Genomic DNA, 20,365 nt, shown 5'->3' with positions numbered 1-20,365 from the left:
TAAAGGTCCAAATCTAGCTGAGCAACCAATGCTAGTACCAAGCGTAGGATCATCATTTTGACCACAGGAGAAAAGACTTCATGGAAGTCAACACCATATCCTTGCTTGAAACCCTTAGCTACCAATTTGGCCTTATAAGCAAGGCTTGGGCCGTCCAGGGATACTTTTTAGCTTGTATATTCACTTGCAAGGCAGTGCCTTCTTGCCATTAGGCAAAGAAACCAAATCCCTTGTATGTGTCAGGAGTCAAACTTTGACTACATAGCCTTGTCCCATGACTAACTATCATTTCTGTGCATGGCCTCATCATAAGAGAGAGACTGACTTGCATCTATCACCATAACATAATTTATGGAGGGTGTAAAGTGCTCATGCGGACGTCTAGCTCTAGTAGAGCGTCCCAAAGCAAGCTGAACTTGCATAACAGGCGAGGCTTGGGCCACTGGTATATCAATTGCTGTAGGTTGTCGACCTGGTTGTACAGGAGTAGGAGACTCCTCTTGAAAGATCACCATGCGTATCTCAAGCACCTGCTCAGGCTAGTTATGCATATTTTCCTTATGCAAAATGACATCATGGTTGCGGATAACCTTGCGAGCTTGCAGACCCTATAGGGGATAGCCCATCTCACCTGCATCTCCATAACCAAGAAAGATGCATTTCACGGACTTAGGATCCAGCCTATTGCACTTGTCTTTGGGAACATAGCAAAATGCCTCGCAACCAAAGACACGCAAATGAGTATATAATGGAGGTTTTCTAGTCCATACCTCCTTTGCAACTTGGCAATCAATAGCAGTGCAAGGGGATCTTTTAATCGATTAAGTATACATTCATAGTAACTGTTTCAGTCCAAAAGTGTTGGGGTTAGCCTTCCTAGCTAAGCATACTATGGACTCGCTTTGGAATTGTCTTATTCATGCGTTTGGTAATAATATTTTGGGGAGGGGTATGGGGGGCGATCAAGTGACGTTTAATACCCTGCTCATTGCCAAACTGCTCAAAAGCTTTTGAGACATATTCACCCCCATTATTTGACCTTAGGCATTTTAGTCTATACCCAGAATGGTTCTCAACAAGAACAAGGCAATGCTGAAAGGTAGACAAGACATTCGATTTTTGCTTAATAGGAAAAGCCAGACCTTATGTGAGTAATCATCAATGAATGTGACAAAGTAATTCGCACCACTTAGCGGATCAATAGGGCATGAGGCCACATATATCTGAATGAACAAGAGCCAAAGGCTCACCCGTGTACTTCATGCTAGACTTCTTATGCATACTACGTGTCTGTCTGCCATATAAACAATGATTACAAGACTCAAAACACTTATAGCCTAGGGGCGGAAGATACTACAAACTGGTAAGCATTTTCATTTCTTTCAAAGATGCGGCCCAGGCGACGATGCCAAAGATAGATCATGTGGAACTACAGCCACAACCAAAACATGGTCAACTGGCCCAGATACAAGCAAAGGATAGAGGCTACTAGACTTAGCGCCACGTACAATAACAGGATTCCCACGGAAAATCTTCCATGAGGAATCACCAAAAGAGAGAACATAACTTGCATCATCCAAGGTGCCAGCAGAGATAAGGCTCTTCGTGAGAGCCGGTACATGACGTACATCATGAAGAGTGAATATGTTGCTTGAAACAAAACGTAGCTGGATATCACCAATACCAATGATCTCCAATGCCAGGTCATTACCCAAACTAACAGATATAGTTATATTGCGATAGAAGTGAAGTCACTCTCTATGGGGGGTCCACATGAAAAAAGACCCTTGAATCTATCAACCAACACTGAGTATATCCTGACAAAGCATTAGTTAGCTGTGAAGCATCCAAAGATGAAGTTGCCAAGATAAAATTATCAGATATATGAGGCTGCGCCACATTAATCTCCTTAATCTTGACACTAGACTTGCTAGGCACAATGCTGCGATCATCATTATTGTCCTGCACTTTATCCTTTCTCTTTTCCTTGCGTTTGTCTTTGTGGATTTTATGGCGTTGTGGCCGAATACGACCTGCTTTCCCACAATAATGATAAGTAAGACCGGACTTACGGCCACATAACTTACTGCGAGAATGTCCACGTGTCCTAGACTGAGACGTGTTAGAGTCTCTACCATGGCCATTTTCATCCAGTTGGCCTCTCACAATCAATGCATGGGACGTATGGGAAGCATTCACATTCTTTCTGTTCACCTCTTGTGTTAAGAGGGCACTGAGAACCACTAACCATAATGAGAAGCAAGTACAAAGAAGGTCAAGACGGGCTGCTGCAATACCCTGGAAATTAGCCCCAAAACCATTGCTAAATCAAGTAGGAGATTGGAGATACTGCCAAAGTAATGACCTATCCACAGCTTGTAAGCAAAAGATTGTCAAGTCCAGGTGACTGCCCTCAAATACAATGCATAAAATTGAAATGACAAGCTGTTGTAATAAACTGCAGCAATATGCCAATAGCCAACTGTGAGCAACAAAGAAGGAAGAAGCCAGGAACAACGGGCACTGAAGACTTTCACAACTGCAGCATGTTAGAAACCATACATGCAATAAATAGGCGTAGACATCATGCACAACGTAGGTCTCAAAGGTAAATGAAGAGGACTACTAGATGCATAACCCATTGAGCAAAGCTCAATACATAACCCAAAAGCACATAAATACCATTGATAATACCTTGAGAGACATAAGTACCAAGTCCAAGCCAAGAGATCAAATTAGCCTACGATAGGGTAACTGCATCCAATAAATATTAAGAGAGCATGTACATGTCACAATGAGTCCCACTATCTCATTGTAATAAGCTCAAGCTCAATTGCATAAACCAAATGCTCTGTAGTACATCTAAGTGCCAATGTGGCTCAATACATAAAGCTGAGTAGCTTAAGCTCATCAATTGCATAAACCAAATGCTTTGTAGTACATCTAAGTGCCAATGTGGCTCAATAACATAAACTCAAGTAGCTCCTATTGAAGCAAAATACAAATGCCAAATGAGGAAGCAAAGCCCAAAACATCATGTAAATGACATCTGAGTTTCCAAGATCCATAGAGCATACATCCGGAAGCATTGAACCCAAGTAGTTTGTAAGACTCTGACTGTAGCGTCCAACTAGCATCCAAGGACAGAAATGACAGCCAATGTCAAAACATCCAAGCTCCAATCTCAGCTTACGAGCATGTCATAAACATATCCATAGGCATACATGACAACCAAAGTGTCGGTACATCCAATATGTGGTACCCGAGTAGCTTCAAAGCATAATGGGCATAATCTTTCTCAGACAATTGCTTATTGTCCATTGTGAAAAACATGGATATGATAGTCAAAACTAAGTGAATGCGAGCTCAATCGAAGCCCAAAAGCATAACCATACCATTTGGGCACCAAAATAGCATTCCCAAAGCATCAAATATGCATTATGGAATTTATTGTTTGCTATCAAAACCAAAATAGGAATCAACTCTGTGAGTGTCCAGATTTGTAGATCTTGTTGCGCTCTTTGTTTCTAGCTATAGAACGTCTAAATCCAATACTATATGCAAAAGTTATGGCCAAAATACGCCAGTGTTGTCAAGCTGCCATAGTTGTCCCCACGACTTCTACAATATGCTTTGTATCCACTCAGAAATGAATAAAATGGCTGTTCCTCAGCTCAATAAGCACTCAAGAAGGCTTAGCTAAGCCTTGGGAAGCTCCTCAACAAGCACGGAGCAAGTTGGAACAAGCCGGAAGAAGGAAAGACTTAATGCATACCTCGAGAGAAAGAAACAATGACTGCCATGAAACCTTGAGTTGAAGCTTTGAATCTGTGCTAAAACAAAGAATGAAGAAGCTCCTCTAATGGTTGGATGCGACTTGAAGAGAGTGAGCCTAGAGTGAAAGCACGTGAGTGGAAGCAAGAGCTATGGTGGAAGGAGCAAGAGCGAGAGAGAGACACAAGATGTGGAAACTGCAATAATCACAATGTGTGCAGTGTATAGGTGTGCGAGTATTGTCAATATAGTAATATATAGGCAGCTAGGCATAGGTGCCTTTATTCCCAACACTCACGAAAGTAGTTAACTTTGGGTTTCTTGCCATGCCAAGCTTTGAACGGTGTGATCGTCTTCAAAGCCTTCGTAGGTGTCTGATTTAATACATGATTGGCATACTGAAGCCCTTCTAACCAAAATTTATGTGGCAGTCCCCCTTGCTTTTCAACATACAACGAGTCATTTCCATGAGAGTGCGATTCTTACTTTCAGCGATTCCTTTTGCTAAGGAGTCATTCTAATAGTGGCTTGATGTGTAATGCCATGATCCAACCAATATGTCTCAGATGCACGAGATAGGTACTCCTCTCCTTTATTTATGCAAGGTGTTTGCAGTTTTAAACTAGTTTCAGCCTCAAGCTTTGCCACAAGATGTTTAAAATGCATGATACATCAGATTGAGCCTTCATAAATGTAACAAAGTAAAGATGACCCCCAAGTGCTTGTGTCCACAGACATCCGAGTGAATAAGTTGTAGTTTTTGGATAGCACGCACTACACCATTCTTTTTGAAGGCAAACTTGTGCATCTTGCCCAAAATACGTCTCTTGCATGGATGAGGAGGTGGAGTCTCCATTGGAGGCAATACATCTACCATATGATACCTCTGAAGGGTCGTCAAACTCCCAAAGCTCGTATGTCTATAGAGGGCATGCCAAAGCTATGCATTTTGCATAGCGGACGTAAGACTAGTGACTACCAGAGCATCATGGACCATCGGTCATAAGTATCTAACAAGAATAAACCCTTGTACAGGGTGCCAAACAGCCTGAGTTCATAGTCCATCTCTCTATCTTTGACAATACATTTGTCATCCTTAAAGATAGCCTAAAAGCCATGTTTATTGAAGGAAAAAATAGGTAACAAATTTTTTTAATGCCAGGCACAAACAATACATCTAGAAGCATGAAGTTTGAACCATTTTGTAGCAGTAATAGTGATTGTCCCAATATCAAAAACATCATAATTGTTGTTGTTCGCACAAACCGGAGTCTCTCTTTTTTTGCTTGGCCAATCTCTTTCGGCACTCATCAATATAGTGATCGAGCGTTTTGCAATAATGGCATTTTCCCTTCTTTTTAGACTTATTTAAGTCTTGGACAGCCTTGTTTGATGGTTGTCTAGCATTACCCTTTTGCTAATTTTTTGTAGTTTGCCTAGCTTTACCCTTGCCTTTAAACTTGGAAAGCATATCCACATCACTTGAACGCAATGCAAAATTCTTTTTAGACTTATTTAAGTCTTGGACAGCCTTGTTTCAGCATTACCCTTTTGCTAATTTTTGCATTTTGCCTACCTTTACCCTTGCCTTTAAACTTGGAAAGCATAGCCACATCACTTGAACGCAATGCAACATTCTTCCGAGTTTGCTCCTCTTGCAACAAGAGGCATTTCAATGACAACATCAAAGAGGTGTGAAAACCAAGATATGACTTTGGAAGAGAGTTTAGTGTGATGTTCACCAATTGAGCATCCTGAATAATCTCATCAATATTGAGTAGCTGCTCATGCAAATCCTATATATGAGTAAGGTAATTTGTCATGCTATTACCCTCATCCATGTTGATGCTGGCCTCAATGTAGGCAGCAAACATATGCTCAAGTATGTCCCATGCTGATTTTGAGGTCTTGCAAGATCAAATGTGCAGAATGATAGCTCTTTTTGTTGACAATGCTATCAAAGAAAGTGCCGGAGTATCCTTTGAATCCCATTTCCTCTAATCCTTTGTAGGAGGGGGAGGAGGGGCAGCAACAACATTAGCAACCTGTCCTGAAGTGTGATGTTGAGGTATCTAAGGTGCGAGAACTCCTGGTCGTTGCAAGTTACCTGCAACATAGTTCCACAAGTCCTTCGCAACAAGGAGGTTGTGGACCATAAGACCCCACAACAGGTAGTTGGAGCCATCAAGCTTGTCCTCTTGAGCGAGGACACCAATGATGTTTCTCTAATCATTGTTTCTGTGACATGCCATGCTGTCAGTAATGAGCAAAAATCTGCAGCAAAATACCTCGATGCTGAAGTATAGTGTTGGTACTCCTTAGAGTACCAGAGCACCAAAAATCCCTTGGGATCATCAAACAAGTGCCAAGTTGTCACACAAGTGCCAAAGTATCACCCAAAATAGCACTCAGCACAATAAAAACAACAATGTACTACTGTATATTGCTGTAATACACCTGCCTTGTAATGTGTGCCCACAAAATTACAAATTTGCAGCAATTTAATGCTGATTCTCACACAAGTCTTTGAACTTCCCCCAAATTTACTCTTCAATCTGTCCATAGCCACAATTAAATGCTGGTGTACCATTGATTTCTTGCCTTTGGATGCGTGCAGTGCAAAAGCCCCAAATTTCTTCTTGAAATTTCAAAGAAATTGAAGAAATATTTACCTTACAGCTTAAATTTCTGTAGAATTGCACCTCAAGATTCATGCCAACGGGAGTAGGAGCTGAAATTTGCATTGGGATGTATGCTGGAGCTTCTGTGGCAAAAGGCCCAAATTTGTTGCACAAATCTAGTGGAAATTGTGCAACGTCAGCTTGCCTGGTCTTGAATTGTGCACAGGAGGTGTGCACAGTTTGCTGAGTTGGCGCTGTTGTTGCTGGCTGACTAGACGGTGGCGGCGGGAACAGGGCATCATAGGCAGGCAGAGATGACTAGAGAAGAGTGGCAGCAGCTCGGTAGGTAGAGGCGAATGGCAGTTGGTAGCAGGCAGCAAACTGCAGGAGCAAGCGGTAGGCGGGTGGTGCTAGTAGAGGCGGTGCTGCTTGCAACAGAAAGACACAGTTGGCGGCGCTCAGTTTACAGGCTCAGTGTGAGCACTGGGCAGGAAGTGGCAACAGGTTTGCAGGGCGGCAGCCACTCAGTGTTGGCGCCTTGGACTGCAGCTGGCAGGTGGCGGCGAGCAGTGGCAGGTAGAAGACCAGCACAGGTGCAGGCGGTGCCTGCAGCAACAGAGGTGGCAGGAGCTGGAGCAGGGCGGCGGCCTTAGTGCTGCAGGCAGTGGCTGTTGCAGCTGTGGTGACTGCTGACATGAGCAGTGGTGGCTGCTGACACGAGTAGTGGTGGCAGCATGTACGGACGGAGCTGTCTCAGCTGTATGAGTTGACGAATCAGCTGGCGGCTCTTCCTCCTCTTCCTTGAGCTGTGTTGGCTGGTTGCAGCAAGACATTGGCGGAGTGGCACCGGTTGATGATGGCTATTCGGGATTTGCGTGTAGAAGTGCTCTAATACCAATTGTGAGAAAATAGGACCAGCAATGGAGGGGGAAAAGTGTGGGGTCTAGAGACACTCGGTACACACACTACATTGACACTTGAATATGTGTCTCCACCACACGAAATACATTGGGCACTGTCCAGAATTATCAAATTCTAATACTACACCATTCTTTGCTCACCTCATCCCCATTCTCAGCTCACCTTCTCTAGTCTTGGAGACACCAAGATTTGAGGGCCTTGTTATATCATATTCATTCATATTTCATCTGAGCATTCTATAGCTTGTGCTCCATTGTTGTTGTACTGTTTAGGTTCTCTCTTTCTGTGCTCTAGCGTTTCCTGGCAATATATGCCTTTCCAAATGCATTGTTTTCTCTAAAATTCTCTAAAACATGAGGGACCTCTTGGTCTTTAATAATTGCTCACTGAGTGATACTATCAATGTAGCTTAATTTTAAGGTCTAAACAATTAACAAACAATCCACATTTAACGTTGTTCATTCTGCCCTGCCTTTGTGCTATGTAGCCCATACACTTGTCTATTGCATGCGGAGTGCCAAATCCTTGACTGCCAATGCAATGTTCACCACGCCCAGATCTAGGGGTTCGAAATTAGTAAGTCATTTTAGTTAGAACTCTTAGGTGAAATTTAATTAAATCATCAGTTCTTTCACACCCCACAGTTTTCCCCCTCCCTCTCGTTGTGTTGTAGGCTTAGAATCAGGATGGGTAGAAATGCCCTAGTGTGGATGGGCTTTCTAGAGCTATATTTGCCAACTTTTGGAGCAGGTGAAGACACCCTTGCTGGCAGCTTTCTCGGAGATTCTTTTCACAGGGAGGATGTTGGCCAGGGTTGATTTGTAAATCTGTTAAAAGGTGCTTTTGTTCTATTAGTTGCACTAGCATTGTGAACAACCACTATAGTAAACATTGTGTACTCAATTTGAGAAGACTTTGGTTATTGGTGCTTTGTCATCAGTATTTAGTGTCTCATCTTGAGGTGAGGCAAATGGCTGTATGGCATGGATGGGATGGATGGAATGCAGGTGAGAAGCAAGTTGCTGGCTGAGTTGCAAGGTTAGAGAGGCTTTGTACAGGTTGCCTGGAAAATGGGTCAAGAACATGGCAAAACTTCCTGTCCTACAGAGTGGGTGGGTGGGTTGACTATGGACGGAGGGAGATCCCCCCCAGTTTGGGATGGGCTTCTCAACCCAAATTGTTAAGACATCATAGAATGGCTAGCCCCTCTGCATTAAGGGGAGATCCTAGCTTTGAGAGCCCCTGTCCAGTCCTCAAAACTATATTCCTGTTGGAGAGGACTTGCCTCAAAGAGGTAGTGGTTTTCTTCCAGCATAACACAGCTCAGAAAATCATATTTTAGCAAATGAATTTTGAATATAGGAGAAACTTACGTGAAGTGCCCCCTTGACTGCATTGCATGACCATGCTCAGTGTGGACCCTCAATTTTCAAATGCTGCACCCAAGGTCCCAAGGGCACACTTGTGAAAGTCAATTTGGAAAAGATACAGCATCATCCATATACTCAAACCTTGATACATAGAGTGGGCATCATATGGCCCAACCATCCTCATCTGTGGGGCTATGGGATGTCAAGTTATATGAGCTGTATGCTGCATGATGGATGTGGCTTATAAGCTACTTGCTGAAATTCTTTGTCCCATTCTTAAAGGATGGGTGGATAGTTGCCTGCTTTTGTCTGTCTGCCAATTTGGCATAGAACTGGTACTCTGTATGTCCTACTCGCTTACAATGGTTGCCTCTAGTTTGATGATTGTTAAAATCTGGTAAAGCTGGGTCAATGCTTACTTTCCACAATGGTCCATATTATCTAAGAGGTTCAATGTCTTCATAAGGTGCTTTATGGTAGCCTGTTAACTGGTGAAAACTTCTGCATATTGTTTGATTTTTCCTGTATGGACAACACCACAACCATTTCATTAGTGGATGGGATTGCCTAGTTGTTGGATGAGGGCTGATAATGAGCTTTACACTTCTCGTGATAGTTGTATGCAGCATTCTTAAATGAAAGAGCTTGCTTGAGGATTAAACAATAAAGTCTGCACCTTCTTCCATGATTGTTTTGCTCTTTGCTGTAGACAATCTCGGGGGAAGGGGGGGGGGGCGCGGGGGGTGGGGGGTGGTTTTCAGGATGACACACTCTGCTAACGTTGTAACCTTTGGTTTGCCTTAGAGTTGGAGATGAATAGGCCTCTCTGCTGGATTGGATAGCTGTCTCTGGCATGTTCAGAACTCAATGTTGCCATCAAAGATAGGGGTTCAGGATGATACACTCTGTTAGCGTTGTAACCTTTGGTTTGCCTTAGAGTTGGAGATGAATAGGGCTCTCTGCTGGATTGGATAGCTGTCTCTGGCATGTTCAGAACTCAATGTTGCCATCAAAGATCCCATGCTATTGATGTGAATGGACATCTTGAGGTGAGAAGCCACTTAGGAGGCTGGGCAGGCTGTACTGCTCATTCTGTAGATTTGCTCATCGAGAATTCCAAGGAAAAGTCTTCATGAGGTGAGAAGCCACTTAGAAGGCTGGGCAGGCTGTACTGCTCATTCTGTAGATTTGCTCATCGAGAATTCCAAGGAAAAGTCTTCACGAGGTCTTCGAAGGTCAACTTTATGTAATGAGGTCTTTATGAGGATTTGGGATGCCATCTGATTGGATAGATCTGTACTTCTGATGTTGTACTGCAGGCAAAGTTTTCAAAGATGTGCCTGCCAATGTTGTCTTCTCCAGGTTGAGTGACTGAAGCCCATCTTCCCTTCAGTCAAGAGGCTGAAGCCCCTCTTGGGACACGTCTTTAAGTATAAAACCATATGGAATTAGCATGACTTGGCAGTTAAAGTATGTGATTATGGTAGATTGACTTTTAAAGTATCTCATAAAAAAAATGGTTACGTGTTGACCCTTTGTTCCCTAAACATTATCACACAGGCAGATCTTGTTTGGTTTTTTATTCCAAGCAATGTTTATGATGGTTTGTAAAAGGCCTGCTTATCCCTCTGTGCATGCCAAAGAAAATGCACAAGAAAAGATGTACATATGAAGGCTATCTCTATTCCCCTAATCGGCAAACTTCTTACATATTTTTGGCTTTGTGCAGGTTGTGCGAGTACTTATGCCTCTTTATGCAGGGTATCTTCCTGTAGGAGCATTCCCACGGCTTTTCTGTGTAGTCTTGTTCTGTATCATGACTTACAGTACACTTGTTGTACTCAAAATTCTGGTTGGTCTTAGCTTGTTGAAACATGCCAATTGGTATGTTGAGCGATACAAAAAGAAAGAAAAATACTTTCACTCTGATTAAAATTTTTTACAAATTCTTTTTTTTTTCTGTTAAAAAGTGTGTCGTGGTCCATGGACCAAAATTGGTCTACCGTGCTGTATGGAGATTCATGTGATCCTGTTCTAGAATTATTATTTCCTCTCCAATACAAACACCAGTCCATAAATGCATTGCTCGGAAACACTTCTTTCTAAGCCTAGAGAACATAGGATCTCTCTGTTATGCTTGATAGTGAATGCATGTGTGCAAATGTTGACGAGGGTCTTGTTGATGTCTTCTAAGCTACCAATGTTAGAAGTACCCGTCAGAAGATGCTTGAGGGGTATCATAGGGCTGGTAGCTCAATTGTTGAAATGGGGACCTTACACTTAACCCTATCCATAATGCACAGGACAAGATTACCTGTAGGACTACATTTAGGTACAGTCTGGATAGATTCCAGTTTGGGCTGCAAACAATGTGGAAGTATACAAATGGCAACTTGGGGATATTGGCTGTGACACACTAAACCTATGCAAGTCAATTTGCTTTCAAGCAAACATGTCTACGAAATGTTGGTAGAGACAATTGAGTCATGGGAATGCTCGAGATATAGGTGTATCATGAGATAGATTCAATAAGCTCAAAATCATGCAAAGCCATTGATAATTGGGATCAATGCTTGCTTTTGGTAGGGGTAGGGATGCTCCCTCTAGAAGTAGAAACTCTTGATGATTGTCAATACCTTACAAAGCTTGAATGGCACATCAATACCTTATTAGCCATGTTAAAGTCATCAAAGCAATTCCAAAGTGATTGATTTGAAATGATCAAGTGGGCACAATAGAGGCCCAAATTACTAATATAAATTGTAGTATTGTAGGACATATTACAATTCCAGCATATGAGGAGATAGAAATCACACAAAGAAAACATAACCATTCGGATGGATTATCAAGTCCTAGGGATACGAATGTCCTCTCCATATATGGATTAGCGCCTTTAATTATTGGGGTATTGTGTACTATTGTTGACCTTAAATAGTCTACATTTGAAATCAATTTGAGGCTATTAAATCACACGAAGAAACGAAAACTCTTGTGATGGGCTATCAAGTCCTAGGGACACGACCTTGCTCTCTCTATGAATGGATTAGTGTCTCTAGGTATTATGTAATATTATAGACCTTAAACTAGTCTCAAGTCTTCTTGGAATAAAGATGGAGTGGAGCCAAAGAAATAAAGAGGTCCAATCAAACTCAAGGGATGCCAAGTTCAAGTGACAAAGTGAGTAAGAAAAATGATTTTATGAGTCTCAAGTCTTCTTGGAATAAAGATGGAGTGGAGCCAGAGAAATAAAGAGGTCCAATCAAACTCAAGAGATGCCAAGTTCAAGTGACAAAGTGAGTAAGAAAAATGATTTTATGAGCACTAGGTTCAAAAAGGTTTTAAGAGCTTGGAAGTCAGGTCTCATAATTTTTGGAGATAGGGACCTGAGAAAATGCGACACGCTTGGTCAATTGATAGCAAGGATGAAAGCAAGCACTTCAAGAGCGTCAAAGTTTGTTTAAAATGTATTAGTATCACATGTATTCCAAGTATCCAACTTTTGTAAGTTGTTACAAGCACAATATGAAAACTTGTAGAAGTATGACTAAGTTAATTGGAGATGGAACATGAAACCAATCTATTTAGATTTGAGCACAATGTATTTATGGAGGCAGTCCTTGATTTGAATCTCCTTTAGCTCAAGGTTAAGCACAATGTATTTATGAAGCAAACCTTGATTTGAATCTCTTTTGGTTGAAGGTTAAGCTCTTGAGTTAAAAGCTAGATTGGCTTTACAAGCAACCTAGTATGATCTCAATGTCTATAATTTATCTATACTAGTTGTTAGGGTAGAGGCCGTTGCAAAATAAATTCATAAAATATGAAACGCATAGATAGTATATGAAAATGATACTTACAATTACACATTTTGAAATGTCTTAGAGATTTACTTATCACATTATCAAAGAAAATATTATTACTTATGCTTTATAAAATACATATAAACTCTAAAAGATAATCTCTACTTTCATACATATCATTATTACCCTTGGTTTTGAGCGGTGCTTGACTTCATAAGTTAAAACATAATAATTTATCGAATGGAATCAATTTTGATGAAAGAAGACACATCACAATGAAAGACATCATTGGACATAACAAGAAAGAGAATAGATATTTCTACTATGCCAAACTATAATATATTTTAGTTGAAGGCTATGCCCACTTGTGTGCTTCTATGAGCTTTGATGGTGATTGGAATGGATTGGGACCAGTATAGGTGCGGTGTATACATTAGATGACAACATTGCATGTATATATAAAAGTTTCATATGCATGTGAATATACATAATGTATGTGTTTGTGCATGCGTGTGTATGTATGTATCTACACGTGTGGGTGAGCGTATGTTTATGTTATGTTTCTACATGTGTGTGTGTGTGTGTGTTTGTGTATATCTATCACAATTGGTAAGACTATGGGCCTATGAAGGATGGTGTGCATGTTTAAAATTAGTTGCAATGATATATTAATTGTGATGATTTTTGGGTGGAAAGTGGTTGAGTGCTTCCCCAAGAATGTACCCTGTGGATGTTTGGAACCAATTAGTTATGTAACTTTTCAAGTTCTTAAGAACATTAGTTGATAGTCTAAATTAATGATAGAAGCGATGATCAACTCATTTTAATGGAGGATTATGGTAGAATAATAGTCCTTGAGTTTATGAAAGCATATACCACTCTTATGAACCTAAAGGAAGTTAATTCTTTAATGTAAGAGCTCTCTGGTTCCAAGGGTACAATGCTCTTAGAGATAGTTCGATCTAGACTACCATTGTTGCAAGGTAGTTTTGGTTTTTTTGCTTGAAAATCACCGATTAATTATCGATGGACCTTGCTTCTTGAGCTTGCTTAAGGAGAGGTACATGTGGCGATGTACAAATATAAATAAATAAATAGATAAATATATGCATAAATATGCGGACCTTGATGTTCAAACTCAAAACTTAGCATCTCTCTGATCTTTTGAAGCATCATGATTTCCTATTATCATTACCATCTACACATAAAATCACCACCCCATATTTGTTAAGACACAATTCTAATGCTTTTTTAAAAATCCATCTCTCCTTTGGTACCACGCCCTTTGGGCCTATTTTAGCTCACATAATTCCTTTCTAAGCTTGCAAACTTTGTTTTCTTGATTGGGCACCTCAAACCTTATAAAAGGTACACAAAATTCCTTGCGTTGTCCACACAAGCATACATATCTCACATTTGTTTGAAATACCATATTTTATTGGAGGGTGTTTATGTACACATTTGTCATGCAATGATGGAGGAAATCTAGGAGCTCTCTCGTGTTTCCATGGACTTTGGTAAATGAAAAAGAAAATATGCTACCTATAAGTGCAAACAAGTAACTCTACATGCCTATAAAATATTTGTTTGGCCACTAATTGTAGATACTGAAGCAATTGAAGAAAAAAAAAACATATGTTGATATATATACCACAAATACATCCAAAAATAATAATGAAAGTGCATTATCATACTTATTTATCATTAGTCAAATTTCCAAATCATGATATTCTTTTTAAATAGATAGCAACTCTTAACTATTCAATAAGAATTTACTTGTTTATAGGAAAATATTATGCCACCTCTACAACAAAATTTGCATACATGCATTCTCTATGTATTAGGAAATTGCAATACCTAAAAATATGGCATTGCTTCACTCATATGATACATCACATCTATCAAAAGTGAGTGCCATAAAGTGTGTCCAGGTAGATTTGTAAATAGTTGTAAAACATGCCATCCTACAAACAATTATGATAATAAATTATTTTTAATAACTAGAATAATATTTTCAAAGCAGATATAATGCATCATCCTCACCCATGAAATGATTATCGTCCTCACATGTAGAATGATTATCCATTTCTTATGGATATGTTCACATGTAGAATGATTTTCATCCATTTCTCATGGATATGTTCCAAAAAGATGTACTCAAAACATGGTTCATATTGGGTTATATGTTTATAGTTGATAAACAAATGTCTGGTCTATACAAAAATATTGGTAAAGTTTATTTGTTATAAACTTTCATGATTTTTTATCTTTGACTAACCATTTTATGATACAAGCATTTATAATTTTCTTCTACATCCTTTATCCATTACCATACTTTGGCTTCATGCATATTAAACTTGATTTTGTGTATTTTTGTTGTAAGACATGATCTCCCATATGTCTTTTAAGGATATATTACTAGAAGTCAAATAGTCATACATGTGCACACATGGTTTTGCTTGACTTGCCATGGGGTACAATCAATCTACTATCAATTACCCATGTATATGAAATATGCAAGTCTAGGGAATGTTCCAAAGAATACTTCATATATGATCTTGAGAGCCATCAATAGATGTGCTCCATACCCCATCCTCATAAGGTGTCACCAATGTTCCATGGTTCTCAAATTTGTAAGGACCTTGTTATGAGAAGAAGTCATGTGTGAGCCCAAATGTTGGCTGGGTCCTAAAATTGATGTCAGATGAGGTATATGTGATTGGATGGTAAGGCCCTTATTATGAGAACAAGTCATGTGTGAGCCCAAATGTTGGTTGGGTCTAAAAATTGATGTCAGATGAGGTCTATGTGATTAGATGGTAAACAAGTTAGCTATATACATGTAGCCTACATGTCATATGGAGCTATTAAGTTAGTAGCAACTCAAGTCACAGTACATTGTGCTATCAAAGCTATCACATATGGATCCCAAAAGATATTCCTACAATATTTTTAAATAGTAGAGTCTTAGAATATTATTAGAGGGAATATTTTTAGAACATTCTTAAAGGAAACAGTCTAGAACATCCCTAAAGAGGGTACTTTAGAATAATCGTCCAAGGAACATTCTAGAAAATTTCCTGGAGAAAATATTCTAAAAAATCCCTATACCCATGGTACCTTTAAAAGGGTGATCCATGTAGCAAGTCAATAATCATCATCCAACAATATATTTATTTGTCTAGATTTCCATCTAAGCTTCTTGTGGAAGCATATGGGTAGATAGAGCTATCATTGTATCACTTTGTTTGCAAATAAAGAAATCTAAGTTATTTGGTAAGTTAATGTGTCCTCTTTATATTTTTCTCACATTTTCTTTGTTGCTCCATTCAATTTTAGATAGTATCAAAGGCAAGAGTGATCTAATGATTGAAGAGTACAATAGAGGCAAGGGATTCAACAATAAAAAAGAGTAATGTTTATATATTATGAAATGGTGTTGGCATATCAACAAGCAATTTCAGCACATTAGGAAGTAGTGTTATTGCACATGTGATTCAAATATTGAGGATTCATCCACCAAACTTTACCAAAAGTAAGTGAGATGGTGTTGATTACACTTTAAGGAAGTTCAAAATTGCAACTACTATTGATACATATGAGCTTCTAGAGGCCACGCTATATCGGAAACCACAACCTATCCCCTACCCATAAAATTTGAATGGAATTCCTCCAAATGTTGATCCATTGCAAGCTTGGAATGGAAAAAATACAAATGTTATGCACACTTTGGTTACGAGTAATTTTCACATTCAAAGGATTGGAATGTATTGAAGAGTCAACATAAAATGTGAAATGAAATAAGGATCCAAAACCCAAAGAGTTAGTTAATAGTAGATAAGTTTGCTAAAGGAGAGATACCAAAAGCATTTGTCACGTGGATTAAGAATCTACATGATTAAGTAACACATTGCAAAGCAGACGATATAGAGTAGGGCAATGTAAGAGGTTCTGCTTCCCATTAGAGGTCCATTCTATGATTTGACATACATAGACCATGAATAGAAGTTGCATTAATTGTTATTCTAAAATAAAAATGACAAAAATCCTGCTCTTCCTTCCTCTTGCTAGGCACTCTTGGGCTTAAATTAGGTCTATGTGAAACTTGAACCCTCAACCACTCTTGCACATACTCTCTCAATATTGAAATCTTTCCATTAGGCTTAAATCTTTCCCTTTCTCCCTCTTGCATATACTATCCTAATATGTTTTACTATGTTTGTGAAAGGGAGTGATGGATCGAAGGTTGGATTCGAGAGCTATGGCGGGAGAGCAAGAGCAAGAAAGGGAGAGACTAGAAATGGGAACTCCAATAGTCACAATGTGTGACCGGGCCTTCCTTTATTCAAACTGTCACTAAAAGAATAAAGAATAAAGTGACAGTGACAGGCGCCCGCCACCTGCAGTGTGTAGTGGTGGTGACTGTCAGTGTAGTAATACACGGGCAGCTAGGCAGAGGCGCCTTTACCCCCAACAACCTCCCACTTAAAGGCGAATCTGTCCCAGTGAGGAGCGAAAAGAAAAAGAAAAAAGACAGTACAACATGTACACACGTACAATAGGATGAGGAAAGACCTCATCTCATCTCACGCCCATCAACCTCTTGAGGAAGGCAAAGCGCTTTGTAGAGAGGCTTTTCGTGAGCAGATCTGTAGGATTCTGGTTAGTCGAGATCTTGAAAAGATCAACAAAATTGTCCTCAACAACCCCACGTATGAAATGATACCTCACCTCAATGTGTTTCGTCTTCGCATGGAAGACCGGGTTCTTGACTAACTGAATAGCACTCATAGAATCCGAATGCAGTGTAGGGATAGCATCAATACCAAGGTCAGCAACTAAACGACCCAACCAAATGGCCACCTTGCAAGCCTCAGTGGATGCAACATACTCGGCCTTTGTAGTAGAAAGGGTCGTGCATTTCTGCACCCTGGATATCCAAGAAACAGCACCTCCAGCATAGGTGAATACATAGCTAGAAGTGGACTTCCTACTATCTGCATGTCCTGCATAATCAGAGTCAGTGTAACCCATGACTCCTGTATCCTGGCTACCATAGCATATGCACATATCTACAGTGCCCTTCAGGTACCTCATGATACCCTTCACGGCATCCCAATGCTTCTTGCCAGGTGTAGCCATATAGCATGCTACAACACCAACTGCAAAGGCAATATCTGGACGAGTGGCTATTATGGCATACATAAGACTGCCCACTGTGGATGCATAGGGAATCTTGGCCATCTCAGCCTTCTGCTCTTCTGTCTATGGGCAATCAGCCTGTGATACCTTCACATAAGAAGGCAATGGACAGCCAATAGGCTTTACGTCCTGCATGTGGAAGCGCTCAAGGACTTTATGAATATACTCCCTCTGTGACAAGTAGAGGAGTCCCTGATGCCTGTCGCGTGTAATGTGCATACCAAGTATGTGAGTGGCCTGTCCCAGATCTTTCATCTCAAAGCTCTTCTTGAGCTGAGCCTTAAGAGTATCTAGCTCATCATGAGCTTTCCCTGCTATCAGCATATCATCCACATCGAGTACCAAAGTCAATAAAGAACCATCACGGGCTTTCTTCGTGTAAAGACATGGATCCATAGCACTGGTTGTAGCCCTGTGACTGCATAAAGGCATCAAACTTATGATACCACTCCCTAGGTGCCTGTTTCAAGCCATAAAGACTTTTCTTCAATTTGCACACTAGGTGCTCCTTGCCAGGTCCTGCAAAGCCCTTAGACTGCTCCATATAAATCTCATCATGCAAGTCCCCATGTAAGAAAGCCGTCTTGACATCCATCTGGTATAAATCCAAGTCAAGCTGAGCAACCAAATCCAAGACTAAGCGCACGGTGGTCATCTTAACCACAAGAGAAAAGATCTCATCAAAGTCCACACCATGCTCCTGCTTAAAACCCTTTTCTACCAATCTAGCCTTGTATGCAGACTTGGGGTGTCCAGGGGTACTTTTTAGCCTGTACACCCACTTGCATGGCAAAGCCTCCTTGCTCGTAGGCAAGGAAACCAAATCCCAAGTCTCATTCTTATGCAAGGAGTCTATCTCAAACTGCATAGCCCTCTCCGAGGAGTGACTGTCACCCTTGCGCATAACCTCATCATAAGTGAAAGGCTCTCCTGCATCTGTAACCAAGACATAATGCATCGAGGGCTAAAATCTATCAGGTGGACGTTTGTCTCTAGTAGACCGTCTCACGGCAGGCTCTCCTGCCTGCCTAGCTGCCTGTCCAATGCCCTGACCATGAGCATCTACTGCAGCTGTAGGCTGTCCAACTGGCTGTGTGGGAGCTCTCGGATCCTCCTGAAATATGACCCTACAGATCTCAACAACTCTCTCAGGCTGCCTATGCATCTTGTCTTCATGGAAGACTACATCATGACTGTAGATGATTTTCTGCGCATGCGGATCCCAGAGACGGTAACCCATCTCGCATGCATCCCCATAACCAAGGAAAATGCATTTGACACTCTCAGGATCTAGCTTACTCTCTTGTCCCTGCGCACATGGCAAAACGCCTCACATCCAAAGACACAGAGATGCGCATAAGAGGGGGTTTTCCAGTCTATACCTCCTCTGCAACCTGAAAATCCAAACCACTAGAAGGTGATCTATTTATGACATGCACAGTTGTACTAACTGCCTCAGTCCAAAAGCTCTGTGGTAGGCCTGCATGACTAAGCATATTGTGTACATGCTCCTAGATGGTTCTATTCATCCACTCAGCCAAACCATTCTGGGGGGGTGTAGGGGGCAGTCAACTAGCGCTTAATGCCCCTCTCATCACATAACTACTCAAAAGCACGTGAGACATACTCACCCCCATTATCTGTCCTTAGGTATTTTAGCCTATACCCAGACTGGTTCTCAACCAATGCAAGCCATCTCTCACGTGAGACATACTCACCCCCATTATCTGTCCTTAGGTATTTTAGCCTATACCCAGACTGGTTCTCAACCAATGCAAGCATATTGTGTACATGCTCCTGGATGGTTCTATTCATCCACTCAGCCAAACCATTCTGGGGGGGTGTAGGGGGCAGTCAACTAGCGCTTAATGCCCCTCTCATCACATAACTACTCAAAAGCACGTGAGACATACTCACCCCCATTATCTGTCCTTAGGTATTTTAGCCTATACCCAGACTGGTTCTCAACCAATGCAAGCCATCTCTGAAACACAGCCAAGACATCGAATTTCAGCTTAATGGGATAAGCCCAAACTTTTCGTGAAAAATCATCTATGAACGTAACAAAATACTTTGCACCACCCATAGACAGGCATGGGCCCATAGACATCCGAATGTACCAATGCCAAGGGCTCACTCATGCATGGCCTACTAAACTTCTTATGCTTACAATGCTCACATGAATCAAACATGCATAATCAAGGGGCGGTAAGTACTGCAAACTAGAAAGCATTTTCATTCCCTTCAAAGACATATGGCCCAAACGGGCATGCGAAAGAGATACATGTGGGATAGAACCCGCAGACAAAACATGATCAAGGGAAGAAGCTGATACAATCAAGGGGTAGAGATGGCCAGCCTTGGCATCTCTCGCAGTCACAAGTCTGCCACGAGTGATCTTCCATGCAGAGTCTCCAAAAGATACATGATAACCTACGTCATTAAGCTGTCCAGTTGACATGAGATTGCATGTCAAAGCAGGTACATGACGTACATCCTACATAACAAAACTGTTGCCAGAAGGAAACTGCAGCCTAACATCACCAATGCCCACAATATCAAGAGAGATGTCATCACCCAAGCGCACAGAACCGGAAACAGTATGGTATGAATGAAACTACTCTCGGTAAGGTGTCACATGAAAGGACGCACCTGAGTCCAAGAGCCAACACTGTGC

General features: G+C 40.9%; 1 protein-coding gene across 2 annotated transcripts in view; it reads left to right on the top strand.

Moving 5' to 3' along the window:
• Positions 1–10,701, top strand: part of POD1 (POLLEN DEFECTIVE IN GUIDANCE-like protein) — a 143,400-nt gene extending 132,699 nt beyond the window's left edge. The window contains exon 13 of one of the 2 annotated variants that reach the window (XM_087684361.1): positions 10,416–10,701. In XM_087684361.1, coding sequence (XP_087540487.1) covers positions 10,416–10,619 — 204 coding nt within the window. In that variant the 3' untranslated portion in view covers positions 10,620–10,701. The remainder of the gene's footprint in view (positions 1–10,415) is intronic. The other variant, XM_087684360.1, reaches the window with a different exon arrangement.
• Positions 10,702–20,365: the final 9,664 nt, after the last annotated feature.

Source organism: Lygodium microphyllum, chromosome 9, assembly GCF_053477565.2.
Source record: "Lygodium microphyllum isolate KBCC chromosome 9, Lygodium_microphyllum_v1.1.10, whole genome shotgun sequence".
Classification (NCBI taxonomy): Eukaryota; Viridiplantae; Streptophyta; class Polypodiopsida; order Schizaeales; family Lygodiaceae; genus Lygodium; species Lygodium microphyllum.
Note: the sequence above shows the minus strand (reverse complement) of the source record. Positions and strands in the feature narration are given on the sequence as shown.